The 14,573-nt window shown below is 44.2% G+C and overlaps 1 protein-coding gene across 2 annotated transcripts in view; it reads right to left on the bottom strand.

Moving 5' to 3' along the window:
- LOC147718733 (sodium- and chloride-dependent neutral and basic amino acid transporter B(0+)-like) overlaps nt 1-14,573 on the bottom strand; it is a 367,624-nt gene that overhangs the window by 302,740 nt on the left and 50,311 nt on the right. Inside the window, exon 3 of one of the 2 annotated variants that reach the window (XM_086966770.1) lies at nt 4,066-4,207. In XM_086966770.1, coding sequence (XP_086822896.1) covers nt 4,066-4,207 — 142 coding nt within the window. Of the gene's footprint in view, nt 1-4,065; nt 4,211-14,573 lie in introns of both variants that reach the window. The other variant, XM_086966769.1, reaches the window with a different exon arrangement.

The raw sequence follows: 14,573 nt of genomic DNA, 5'->3' as shown, positions 1-14,573 counted from the left end.
AAAGTCAGGATAGAACTCAAGTTTGTTTCCCTGATATTCAATGGAGCCCTTTTCCCTTGCAAGGCATAGAATGGTATCCCGGTCTCTATAGTTCAAGATCCTGGCCACTATAGGACACGGCAGCGCCCCGGGCGGCGGGCGTTTTGCCAGGGAGCGATGAGCACGCTCTACTATGAAAACACGAGACAACTGGTCCGCCCCAAAAATGTCTATGAGCATGCGTTCCATGTAGTCCTCCATGCGACCAACATTCGTGGATTCTGGCAGGCCCGTGACGCGGACATTGTTCCTTCTGGACCTCCCTTCCAACTCCTCATTCTTTGCCTGTATGACCGCCAACACCCTCTCCATATTGAAAACCTTAGATGAGACCGTGGCAAGACCATCTTCGGTGGTGGACACTCTTTGCTCCACCTCCCCCATCCGCTCGTTTTGGCGGTCGAATTGCGTCTCCATTTGGTCCAGGCGGTGATTAACAGATTCCATGGTGCCTTCGATGGATTGGAGGGTCTTTTGCATAGCCACCAACGTAGATTCCAAATTCGGGGTGCCCCCAACTGCCCCCCCCCCGTGCTCAGTGTCAGACGGCGCCTGGGAAGACATGAGCGCCGTTTTCTTGGCCTCAAACGTGATCTTCGGCTGATTCCTCTCAGGCCTGCCCATGGTGGCGATCAATGCAGCCCAGTCGTGGTTGCAGAAACGCAGAGAGGATTTATCAGGCGAAAGGCTCCAAGCAAATACAGAGCATACACCAGCTGCTCTACACCAAGGAGTGGGCCCTCGCCTCCACAACTATCCCCAGCCTGGGTCAGACAGTGCCACCGCGCCCGGTGGCGAAAGCGCGCCAAAGCGTCCTGGAAGCAGCCTCCCAGCTCTCGCGAATAATGGCAGCCCCAACAGCGCCCAAAAGCAGATTAGCGGCTATATCGCCAGGGCTACAGACTGTATGTCCCTCCTGGCAGCGCCTGCGTCGTAAATTGGGATCCCAAGGTGGCACTCTCCTCCCAGCAACCGGTCTTGAAAGGAGGTCACAAAATGGCAGGCGCAGAAGGTCTCCTCCGCCATATATCAGCACCCTGCACTCTTTCACTGCGTAGTGGCCGTAGCGAAGGTTCAGCCCCCATGAAGTGCAGTCCACCAAGCTGCGCAAGCCACTCCACCACCCTGCAGGCCTTCTCCCCGTGCCCCCTGCCGGCTACAGCTCGCTCGGCGCCACCTCCGCAGCCCCGGGCTTGCGTGGCGCCCCGCTCCACTCACCGCAACCAACAGGGCCGAGATCTGACCGTTCGTTGTCCTGGAGCCGCCGGAGGAATCTTCACCGGCACCACCACCTCAGGTATCGGGCACCGCTTCTTTCAGGCTCCCCCCGCAGGCGGCAGGGGGGTCTCCAGCCCGGACTGCAGCAGGACGGGCTCTCCACGAGAGGCGAGGCTCCGCTGGCGGGAACTGCGGCGGAGGGCAGCTCGGCTCCGGGGATGACCGCTGCAGCCGCTGCTCAGGAGAAAAGCGCCTCAGCGACCCCCTAAGTTAGTGGGGAGTACACAACTTAGGTACGGGGCTCAAGAGCCAGGATTTGCAGGATAAATAAGCGAATATTAGATGGTCTCGGCGGAGCCTCACACAAGTGCGGTCATCTTGCTCGGCGCCCTCTAGCGCCCCAAGCTTATGCTGATTATGTACTTTATTAGTGATCCTATATCCTCTTTCCCTTCCTTCCCTATTAGAGATCATTTCGTAGTTCATCAAAGTTTCTGGTTATAAATTAAATACTAAACAAAACTGATTTTGTTCCCCTTAAATATTTATTGTACTCCTGATATGCTACCTATGAACAAAATTATTTGGCAAAAAGATAAACTGAAGTATCTTGGTATTCTTTTCATCCATAAAATCAATAGCATTGAACTGTGATTGTATTAAAGATAAAACAGCCAAATGGTCTTCACTTCATCTCTCAAGGTGGGGAAGATTGGACTCCATTAAAATGACAATTGCTCACAAAATAGTGTACACCCTTGCCATGATTCCTATTCAATTTTCTTTAAAGGTTTACAAGGATGTTGACAAACTTCTCCCCAAATTTCTTTGGAATTACAAATCACCTCGTATTAGTTATAAAAAACCGAAAAATATCCAAATGTAATGCTGGTTTAGGATTACTTGACTTTTTTCTTTATCATAAAGCTTTTATTTTAAAATAAAGTTCTAAATGATTTAACCATTCCTTTTTAAATAATTTTCCTACTTGGCTTCTTATTGAGAAATAAGTTGTAAATCCATTCCACTTTGTTAACTAGATCTAAGAATTCATATATTTTTTTATAAATCTGTTAGTCTTGAATCCAATAAAAATATTTGTAATGATTTAGATTCATTTTTTCAATCTCCCATGTTTAATACAGAAGACTTGTCATTATGGCATAATCAATAATAATAATATTAATAATAATATTAATCCACATTTATAAAGCGCACAATCACCCATTAGGGTCTCTAGGAGCTGGGGGCCGTCGGGAAGATTAAGCAAGCTAATGCCCAGAGTCACATGGTGCTGGGCTAATCTGCTGCCAGAGCCGGGGATCTAACTGTGATCCCTAGATACTGGAGTTAGTCGCCCTAGCCTAGCTCAGTCATTAAATTACATTAATTCGAAATATCAGTTTCTGGTATTCATTGAATTATGCAGGTATTTTATTTATCTTAAAAGAGGTCTATTCCAACAATGATTTTTTACAAAAAAAGTGTAGTTTATCTCAGTCTGACCTTCAAACATGAACATTTGTATAACTATTTTAGACTCATTTTCTCATGTTATTCCTTCTAATGTTAAAGCCGATTCCGGAAGAATCTTAAGACCTGGCTCTTTTAGTAACCAGCCAACTGTTCCAGTCTTGTGGATCTGTGATGGAGGATCTGCTAGCGCTCCGACCTTCGGGTGATTTATGCGCAATGTAAATGCATTTTACATTACGTTAATCAATATATATTCAAACTGTTTCCACATCATCTCATGGTGTTTTTATTTTATATAAAAAATGTAATTCTCTAGTAAATAACATGAATAAGATTTTAATATTTTGGAATAATGAACTTTTTAATCTCTTGGACTATTGATACATGGAAAGATATTTGGCTTAACAGTATTTCTGGTTGGTTACCAGTCTTGCTTTATCAAACTAATTCTTATATTTTATTCAACTGTTTATGGACTCCATTACGTTTATCTCAGACTAAACTTCTTCAATCTTCAACTTGTTGGCACAGTCAATTACATCCTGGTACATTACAACATATGCTTGTCGAAAGTTCTTTAATTTTTAAATTCTGGACTGAAGTTTGGGATATTATAAAAAAGATTTTAAATGTTCTTGATGATTTTCCTAATTAGCAATATGCAAATCTGCTGTTCTCGCGCAAAACAAATGACTTAGAAGGTGAACTTTTTAATTTTCGAATAGCTGCTTTAAAATCCATTACGTTCTGTTGGAAAGAGGTTTCACTATTATCAGTTCATGCTTGGGGGTCATTGGTTATTTTTCAAGAAGAGGAGCTCAGTTGTCCTTGACTGGTATTAATCATAATTCCAATACTCCCTCTTTTTGGATACATGTTGATATATATTTATCTTCTTAATTATATATTTATATCTAGTTTTCTTCATTGATATTATATTAGACTAACTTTTACGGGATAGTAGCTCTATTTATAGACAATGCAATAATGTTATTGTGGTTCTTTCCCTCCCCCTTTTTAGTTTTTCAATGAATATTTGCAATTTCGTTACCTATTGTAATACAATTGAGGTTCTTGTATCTTTGTGTTTAGGTATTTTCGCTTAATATTTTAACTGTCTTTGTTTGTTGATTAATGTGATAACTTCATAAAATATTTTGAACTCAAAAAGATAAAAGTACCAGTGGCTGAGACTAATTGAAGCATTCCACACATCACTTGTTTTACTAAACTAGGAAGCCTCCAAAGTAAAACATGTGCCAATTCATTCTTTAAAAAACGTATTTGATAAGAAGCTTATTATTAGAAATAGTGTCTAAATTTATACGATACCTCCTCCATTTTGAAACGTCAGGTAGGGAAATCTCCAGACATTGCCCAATCCCACAGCATAACCAACCATAGACAGGAGATATTCTGTTTTACTAGACCAGTTCCAACGCTCTGTGTTCTCATCCTTGCTGCCCTCATGTGACTTCTAAAAAATACAATCACAAAGTTATTGCAGAAGAGTATTTTAAAACAATGTTAATCAATTATTTTGATAGTCCAGCTGAGTAACAACTGATGCTTTCTTAAAAACAGGAAAGCGACTGGAGTTATATGTGCCCCCAATCCTTTTGCAGAGGTCAACAGTAAACCTTCGGCAACCACATGAACAGTGGTGATCTCTTAAGAGGGGCAATCAATCATTCTCACTTTGATCTTTCTTTGCAGGGAGAAGAGGGAGGTGAGAATCACAGACAACACGCTGTATATTTGCTGTGGTGTCTTTGGAGTGGAAGGGGCGCTATTGATGAAGGGGATGAACTGGAGACCTGCTTTATATTTTCTGTTACCTCCCCTTGGCCTCTTCCTTAACCCCTCTAGCACTGCTTCATAGGATAGTTCATAGGTGAGGAAGTGAAGCAGGGTGCCATTAACGGGTAGCACTTTGATTGGTCTTGGAGGCTGCTTCTAGCTGTATTCCACTCATGGTTCCTAATGAGTCAGTGACCACTACCGGTTCCTGTCTTTGTATAAGACACATTATTTCAGCACTTTTAAGTTTCATAGCAAACACTTCGTTTTAGGTAACTTACCTGTTACTGGCTACTCTATATGCACAATGATAAGTCATAAATAAAAAAAAATGAGGCACGTTAAATCGGCAGGAAGTAATTGTAAAAGGCATGAATCTTCAAAATTAATCATGCAAGAATGACAGGGCAAGATTACAAAATGGGAATGTTAACATGGTTAAAGTATTCAAAACATTCATAAAGAAAGGATGTTGGATGGAACAAAGCTATTCCCTGACCTTGCAGTTTGTGAGCCGCCATACTCTCTGGGAGATTCACTTTGATGATAACAAACAGGCCATTGCTTAATTTAGAATTCATTTTTGGAGGGCAATGGTGGCAGTTCGGGTCCTCTGGATGGGATGCATTGAAGGTGGTGGTTCAGAGGATTTGAGTGGCTTCACTGTGAGGCTTGTAGAGCTCAGAGAGGGTAGGAGTGAGGGGTAAACACATAATTTAGAGTTTACAACAGATTCCAAGAGCTATTCAGAGGACTCCCTGTGGAGCATGCTGTAGGCAATATAGGTATTCAGGAGTACATGCAAGACATTTTTGTCTAGCCCCCCCCCCCCCATTCCCCCCCCTGCTCTGGTGAAGAATGATGCTTGTGTTCTCTCGGGCTTCCTCCTGTGCCATCTCCAGTGGCTAACAGATGGGTCACTTGGCAGTGGCATGTGCTCCACAAGGGGTTCACAAGGTGTTAAGGCTGAGGGAACAAGGAAAATGGGTTTGGTGGGTTCTGGAAGCCTTAATACCTCAGCTGATCCTTGCCACGTCCCCTCTTTCACAGGAGGGGCCATAATCTTCCTCTGAGGTTCAGGACTCATCCCCGCTTTTTAAGATGGAAGAAATAGGAGTCCTAAATGGTCTACAAATGCCCCAAGGATGGCAGATGAGTTTGTGGAGGTGGTTAGATTCTGGAGTCAGGGATGAGAGCCACGGTGGAGAGCCCTAAAGGTGGAAATTGACATTTTCTCCACGAGTAGTGCAGCTTACCTTGAAGTTGCATTTGTTTGATGGTCTTTTGGAGCAGCGCGCTTGCACATTGGCACGCCCTGGATTTAATATAGGTAGTTTCATGCTGGATGAATCTGCTGGGAAGAGTGCTTGAGTTTCAGTGGGGGTGTCAACCTAATGGAATTATAGGTTTGCAATGGGGAATAGGTTGTAGGAAGGGTGGTTAATAGCGGTTTGGCAATCCCATAAACTGGGCTTTCTGGGGTCAGTTCTCAGAGTTGGAATAAGGAACCATGCTACTCATTGGTGAAGATGGTTGTGAATAGCAGAGGTTGGAGTGGTGGTGTCAGAGTTGGGTTAGTTGAAAGTTAGTGTCAAGTCAATGAATTTATATAACGCGCTACATACCCAGAGGGTCTCAAGGCGCTTGAAGGGTGGGGAATTACTTGTCGAATATCCAGGTTTTAAGTTGCTTTCTGAATGCTGGGTGGTTCTGAGTGAGGCGAAGGTGAATGGGAAGTGAGTTCCAGGTTTTAGCCGCCAGGTAGGAGAAGGATCTTCCTCCCATGGTGGTTTTGTTGATGCGAGGTACAGCGGCAAGGGCTTGGTTGGAAGAGCGTAGCTGGCGGGAGGGGGTGTAGAAGGAAAGTCGTGTGTTGAGGCATTCGGGTCCAAGTTCGTAAAGTGCTTTGTGTGCGTGGGATAGGAGGCGGAATGTTATCCTCTTATTGACAGGGAGCCAGTGGAGGTCTTTCAGGTGACCAGAAATGTGGTCTTTACGTGGGATGTCTAGTATGAGTCTGGCTGCTGCGTTCTGGATGCGTTTTTTCTGGAGTTTTGCGGTGGTGCCTGCGTATAGGGTGTTTCTGTAGTCCAGGCGGCTTGTAACCAGTGCGTGGGTGACCATTTTTCTAGTTTCGGTGGGGATCCAGCGAAATGTTTTTTTGAGCATGCGGAGAATGTTGAAGCAAGATGATGAAACGGCGTTGACTTGTCTGGTCATCGAGAGTGACGAGTCCAGGATGATGCCCAGGTTCCGTGCGTGGTCCGTCGGGATGGGTGCTTTTCCAAGGGCCTCTGGCCACCAAGAGGCGGCGGAGGGGAAGGTACCTAAGATAAGGACTTCTGTTTTGTCTGAATTCAGTTTCAGACGGCTGTGCTTCATCCACTCGGCTACTTCTTTCATTCCTTCATGTAGGTTGGTTTTGGCGGTGTTAGGGTCTTTGGTGAGTGAGAGGATTAGCCGAGTGTCATCAGCGTAGGAGAGGATGTTGAGGTTGTGTTGGCGTGCGGTGGCCGCGAGGGGGCTCATGTATACGTTGAAGAGGGTGGGGCTAAGTGATGATCCTTGTGGCACGCCGCAAATGACTTCAGTGGCCTCTGACTTGAATGGTGGGAGGCGGACTCTCCGAGTTCTTCCGGCAAGGAACGAGGTGATCCATTCTAGTGCTTTTCCTTGGATTCCGATGTTTGAGGCGTTGTAAGAGGGTGCTATGACAGACTGTGTCGAAGGCTGCGGAGAGGTCGAGGAGGATGAGGGCGACTGTCTCCATTGTCCAGTAAAGTTCGAATGTCGTCTGTTGCTGCGATGAGTGCGGTCTCCGTGCTGTGTTTGGCTCGGAAGCCGGACTGAGTCGTCAAGGGATTTGTTGGTTTCGAGGAAGGCGGCAAGCTGATTGTTGACAGGTTTCTCGATGACTTTGGCCGGGAATGGAAGGAGCGAGATGGGGCGGTAGTTTGAGTTCGGTGGGGGTCAGCTGTGGGGTTTTTCAGAAGGGGGCTGAGTTCGGCGTGTTTCCAGCTTTCCGGTAAGGTGGCTGAGTTGAGGGAGCAGTTGATGACGTCTCGGAGGTGAGGTGCTATGATGGAGTCTGCTTTGTTGAAGATGAGGTGAGGGCATGGGTCTGTGGGGGATCCTGAGTGGATGGAGTTCATCAGGCGGATGGTGTCCTCAGTGGAGATTGGGTTCCAGTCATTAAGGATGTTCAGTGGGGGTGAAGGTACAGCAGAGGATTGTGTGGGTTGGTCTCCGGGTTGGTTGTCGAAGCTGTTGTGAATGTCTGCGATTTTGTCGTGGAAGAACGAAGCTAGGGGGTCGCAAAGGGTTTGAGAGGGAGTGATGTCGTTGGAGTTGGCAGTGGGGTTGGTTAACTCTTTGACGATGTTGAATAGTTCCTTGCTGTTGTGGGCGTTGTCGTCTAGTCGGTCTTTGAATGCGGCTTTCTTGGCAGTACGGATCAGTTGGTGGTGTATGCGGGTGGCGTTTTTGAGGGCGTCCCTGGTGCTTGGGTCTTTTTTCCAGGCCTTTTCAAAGGAGCGACAGAGTTTCTTGGGTTTCTTAAGATCATTGTTGAACCAGGAGGCGTTTTTGCTGCCTAGTTTGATTTGACGTTTTTTCCAAAGGTGCTAGGTTGTCGGCGCTGTTGGTTAGCCATTGAGTGAGGTGAATGGCTGCTTGGTTGGGGTTCGAGGAGTGGGCGGGGGGGTTCTGAAGAAGTGATGAGGTGATCTGGTCGATGGTGATTTTGTTCCAGTTTCTTCGCAGAGTAGGTTGAGGATGGTTGTGGGTTGTGGTCTTTTTGTAGATAAAGTGAACGCAGCTGTGGTCCATCCAATGGAGAACTGTGGTGTGACTGAAGGAGATAGGTTTGCTGGAGGTGAAGATGGGGTCGAGTGTGTGACCTGCGTAGTGAGTGGGGGTATTAACAAGTTGTTTGAGTCAGAGGTTGGCGAGATTGTCCAGAAGGGTGGTGGCGTTGCGGTCGTTGCTCTTTTCTAGGTGAAAATTGAGGTCTCCCAATAGAATGTAGTCCTCGGAGGGGAGGGCGTGTGGGGTGATAAAGTCAGTGATGTCTTCACTGAATTGTGCCCGGGGTCCTGGTGGCCTGTAGAGGAGGGTGCCTCTGAGTGTGGTCTTGAGTTTTGGTCCTGGCACTGGGTCCGTCTTTATTTCAGACCTGCATCAATAAAATCACTAATTGTTTTACAGAATAGAAACACTTAACCTGTTTAAGGCTAAACTCAGCCCTTTGACCAGGAATAGAGCTATCAGCAAGTCCATGACAGGTAAGGTTTTGCAGCTGTTGGCGGAGCTGTAGAAACACATTAGTTCACCACACATCTGTTTGCTTAATAAGAGATATAGCAGCAACTTAAAACTGGTGACAGACAAAAGACTATTACTTATGCAATGCCTATTATTTACTCTTAAGAGAATTTACGTCAGAAGCCAAACTGTCTCCAGTGTCAGTCAAGTTGTTGAGTGCACAAGGCCCACCTGATATCGTGGTTAGTTCCCTGCTCTTGTGAAGACTTTCACCCTGCTTATTAACTATCCAGTATCTCCAGGCTTTTCTCTTCAGACTAACATATGTACCAACCCGGGTTCTGCACAGTTCCAGGGGTTGGCTCACAGACCCTTGCCCAACCAGTCATATTACACAGCAGGGCTTTTCCAAGTGCAGGCTTTTTTTTCCAAGATTACTTTATGCGATTTTTCAGTGAGACGAATACTGACTGGTGGTTGAGAGACCGTGTGCGTGGGACTCTTCACATGACAGGTTTACTAAGGCTAAATAAAAAGTCAATTGGGAATTGCAGGAGTGGGATGTCTCCTCTTCAGTGCTGAGGGCATCCTACGCGTCTCTCCACATGGGGTGATGTTTGCATTTGCACATATTTCCTCAGTACCAGGTTTTTAAGAGCAATTTAGTGACATAATCGAAATATCTGACCCCCAGTGACATTGTGCTACTTTCTCCTCCAGCTCCCTCTATCACCACAACGAGATATTTCCCCACACACATGGGATACGGTAGTGTTAAATGTGGGGAGACATTACTTCCTCCGCTGCAGCTATTCCTTCCACTAAGTCCCACTTTCACTGGATCCATAAATTTTGCCTGGTGTCTCCCTCATGGTTCTCTGCATGTCAAAATCATGCTCCACTCCAATTTTATCATCCTTTACTGCCACTGGTTTCTCTTTGCAGACCACTGGGCGTCCCTTTATCTTTCCACACAGTTTTATTTAGTTTCTTCTCTCCTGGGTTTGGTGCGACATGAACTGCCTTGTTTTACTTTGGTAAATCCTAGTTGAGGGGCACTACAGGGATACTACAGGCAGAATGGATGTTGTAAGAACTGTTTGGTGGCATAGCCTGTGGTGAAAAAGACGGACATCTTCCTCAGTTTGGTCCTTGTGAGGGAAGCTACAAGGATTTTCATTCCAGGTGGGAGTTCTATTTGCCCCGGATAGTGCTGCTTTCATTGTGTCACCTTGTGCTCTTTCCCAGCAGATCTTAGTTAGCAAAACATTTAAATATCTAGTACCCACATCAAACAGAAATGATTCAAAACAATACTTTACATGCATACACAACAGGAAGATACACCATATCATTTGTATCACAGATTCGTCCTCGTAAGAGGAACTCAAAATATTAGGTAATACTCTGAATACCTATTCAACATCGATAAGATATGCCATATAGCTGGATCCCACCAAACTCACCACAGTACTATCCATAATAACAAATAAAGAATGCTCACATTCTAGAGAGCGTGGAGCTACCATATACGTAGACCTTGGCAAGCTCACAACAGGCCCGCATCCTGTATAAAACATTTCACTTCATAATAATTTATAAACACACCCACTGAGTACCCCACAGTATGTTAGAGGAAGCCATATCAACACACAATGCTATCAATTATCTCAGACATACACTTCAACTAGAACATGCAAATGCTACTACTCATCTGGAAAGTACTTTAATTTTACATATAGACTTAAATCACTAATTCCCCTTTTCTGTCTTGTGAACCTCTATGTCCTCTTGGACTGATCACACATTAATAAACTCACATTTCATTGACCTACAGCTGCACCTAGCAACAATCCTTCTAAGCCAAACTATAGTAGACAATGGCACAAACGTTCTCCTGATGCTTTCACGAAAGGATATACTACCCCTAACAGAGAACGCAATGGATATGCAGGAAGCACTCCAATTATTCTACACATCGCTGAATACTGCCATTGATATTCTGGCGCCTATGACAATTCATTCTTCACCACGACCAACATCACTTGCTTCTTGGTACAATACAGTCTACCCAATGTAAAAAACTGGAAAGACAATGGCACACTACTCTAAATTCAAGCTATAGAGATGCGCCAAGGATTTTTTGTAGAAAAAGGGAGTTTACCTATGCCTCTAGTATTAATTCAAACGATTAATGCCTGAATGAGGATGAACCAAATTTTATTAGTTTATCCTGACGATTTATGTAATTTTTGTTCTCAATTGATTATAGAACTTATTTTATATCTAGACAGAAAAAGACCATCAACTTCACATATTGCCATACAATTTACAACATGGTGAACCACAAATCAAACATTTACAGTGAAAAAACATGAATGAACAAATTAGTTTAAATACAAGACAAATGTGCTCACAACTTCCAAGAATGAATCGGTTTACAGTTGCCAAAAAACAAACAAAAAGCTACAATTGCGGCCAATCTTTTTCAGCCAAGATGTCGTAGCCGAATAACAAGTTCTTCCAAAAAAGGTGTAGTATGGTATGCTGTATAACCCCCTCCACCTATTGTTCCAATTCATATAATTGACTAGAGACATGCATCCTCCGGTCCAGGTGAACCTGGACATAGTCACTCGTTGCTACTGCCACCAGACACTATATTAGATTCTGGCTAACTACTGTGACTTCTGCCATGCTGTCCAGCATATCGGTACAAAAGGGGGTGGTGATGGATGGAGCACCTGAATCAAACACTCACACCCAGTCAAAAGATCTGGGTTTAATCCATCACCATTCTTTAGCCCACTCTGCCACCCCAGTTCAGACATGGCTATATGCAAATCAGTCTGACCCTGTGCCTCATGGGAACAGTCCAGCCTGAACTGCCAAGCCATGTCTTCCCTGGACCGGAAACAAGCTTCAGAGGACCGGTTTCTGGCATTCCAGCAGTCTTCAGCCCGGCTTGCTTGAATCCAGTGTCAAAGTGAGCAAGGGACTCACGTCTGAGCATACCCTGCCACACTTATGGCTGCCAATAGCGGTACAAAAGGGGGTGGTGATGGACGGAGCATCTGAATCAAACACTCACACCCAATCAAAAGATCTGGGTTTAATCCATCACCGTTCTTTAGCCCACTCTGTCCAGCATTGTCAGATCCCGCTCCCGTTTAGAAGCTGTGTACCCAAGAGCGGAGGTATGCTTTCTAATGCCAGCTACCTTCTTTGGATATGAAACTTGGACTGTTTAGGTTGGTCTTCCTTATTAATTATGAAATCTGAAGAGCGGTTTGAGTCCTCCTTTGGTTTCACATACTCCTCTGATCTGCTTTCCGTTCTTCCTGCTCGCGCCAAGTGTTTATCGGATGAATTCTGAAAGTAATGAGGAGCATGTATCAGTATCCTGATACCGGTCAAGCGTTTTAATTGTTTCACGGGTTATGCAAATGATAGCGTTTTTCAGTCGCCTCCTGTTGAGAAGATCCACCAGTACTTTAACGTTTATCGTTAGTTTTCTTATTGTCCCTTTTGTTCTTAGTAAAAGACTGATGCATGCTTAGAGTAAATAAGTTTCTTTAGACTTTTATATAGGGCGAACTAGACCCAAAGCTATCGGGTATCGGAGCGCTTTACATAGCACCGTTACTGAAGGACATATTCATTTTTGTTAGGAAAGGGGAGATTACGTGATTTGCCCAGGATGTTGAGCGTCGTTGCCAAGACTCTAACCCTGTTTCCCAGCTTAGACGTCGACCGCTCGAGTTATCCTTTTCAGAATTACTTTAATTTGTGGTTTACTAGGTCAGGCTCCCCATTTATCTCTACCTATTGATGCATAGTTTTTGTCAATAGTTTTTGGTAACTCAGGCTCCTGTTGCCCTTGGTACAAATTTGTTGAGTCACTGGTGTATAACCAACACTGCTGCTTTGTCTTTTAGGTTACTTAACATAATAGCAGATGCTGCAGAAAAATTGCCCATCAGTTGAATTCCCAGCAGGGGCTGCCCAATACCCATTTTGGATCGTATTAAGCACTTCTGGCAAAATAGCGAATTAATCTGTACCGTGTGTTCTTGGGGTAGTCTTTGCTGCTGTATAAACAAGTGGCACAGTCTTCCACCAGGGGAGGATCCCCATTGGCAAGCATATTGTGAGGATTCTTTGATTTTCTTAAGGTCTCGTAAGGGGGACACCGCTTCAAGCAGATTTGATTTTTTGTGCAATCCAGAACTAAATGTCATCCCATCGGATGGGAGCATTACCGACGACTGCATTATTAGTCACTGGACTAATTCCGGGCGCAGCCAGTTGTGGAAGTGCAGCTTGAGCAGCCCTCAGGATTATTTGTCTATATTTGAATGGCAAATTGTGTCAAAAATCTATATGTTCTAACCAAGTCTGTGTATTATATACACGTGGATCTGATGCGGTCATGTTTGCTATATGTGGCTAGGGTGTGTTACGGGCTTAGACTGGCCATGTTTCTCCCTCATTACTAAGGAGACCTAGGATAACATGGTTTCTTTTATGTGGTAGGGTGCCTTCAAACCAATTTTGGTTGTCTTGGTATGTTAGTGGTATTTCTAGTGCGTTGTATGCTGTGTAGTTATTAAGAACAGCAGCCTCATTGTAAGTGTTGAAGTGTCTTGATGATAAAATGAAGGTGTTCCCATTTGGGCCTATAATGTGACCACATAACAGATTCACCAAAATGCCAGTGACACCGGTCTCAAAATTCCATCAGTAAGTTGACACTCCGAACATGACAAACTTATTTAGAAGTAGATACCCAGCACCTACTTAACACTCTACCGGCTAAGACAGAATTACTCCTATTCTCTAACAATATGAAGCAACCTTTGAGTAATGTTGCGCTAGCAGACATGAACTCACCTGCTTGTCTTCCCATCTGACATATCACCCTAAATCTCCTGAATTCAGCCTGGACACATAACCCTCCTTTATCAAACATATTGTCATGTAAACCAAGGCACGTGGCAGTGGCCCTACATACCCAAAAAGGTGAAATTCTACTTGAAACAGACTAGTCTAACCTCTCATCTATGCAGGCAAAGTCCTAACTCCATTCAGATAGATATTACGGCTAAAACGAACTAGCCTTTTGGGGCACATATGGGAATTGGTCAAAGAAATTAACCACCATCAGTGATATGACCCTCGAGATTATTTTGTTGCCTTCTGCCTAGTATACAGGTAGGACCCTTTGAACTGTGTAAAGTCCGCCTGTTTTCTGTGTTTTATACAAGGACTGGTGCCCTCTAAATTTCAGGAGGACAAGGAGAATATGAATGGTGTTTATGTTCTACATTACTTTAGATTGAAGTTTTCACTTTCTATGTTTTTTGGATTTGTATGTAATTCATGTTTTTGTATTTGACTCACAGTGAAACTGTGGCGAGTCTATGCCATGATGAAATGTTTCTAAAACAAAATTGTGAAAAACGTTTGAAATCAATGTGAAATAAATCACATGTACCTAGAATTATTAGTCTAGGTGCAGTTTAGTAATTTTCAAAGATCCTATCTGGTCATCTGTTTGTTTCTGATACTAGAGTGGTCCGGGCCAGGTACTGACAGGACCCAAGCCTTTGATAGTTGTGACTATTCAGGCACCCTTGGAAAGTGTCCTACAAATCTACAAATGGTCACATAAAAAGACTAAGGTAATTTGACGATATCAACCTGACATTTAAAGAAATATCGTCTGCTTTCTTTTCAGGACCACATCACCTCAAAGATGCCCTGTGTTACCTACA

Source organism: Lissotriton vulgaris, chromosome 4_1 (genome assembly GCF_964263255.1).
Source record: "Lissotriton vulgaris chromosome 4_1, aLisVul1.2, whole genome shotgun sequence".
Classification (NCBI taxonomy): domain Eukaryota; kingdom Metazoa; phylum Chordata; class Amphibia; order Caudata; family Salamandridae; genus Lissotriton; species Lissotriton vulgaris.
This window is presented reverse-complemented; position numbering and strand designations above follow the sequence as displayed.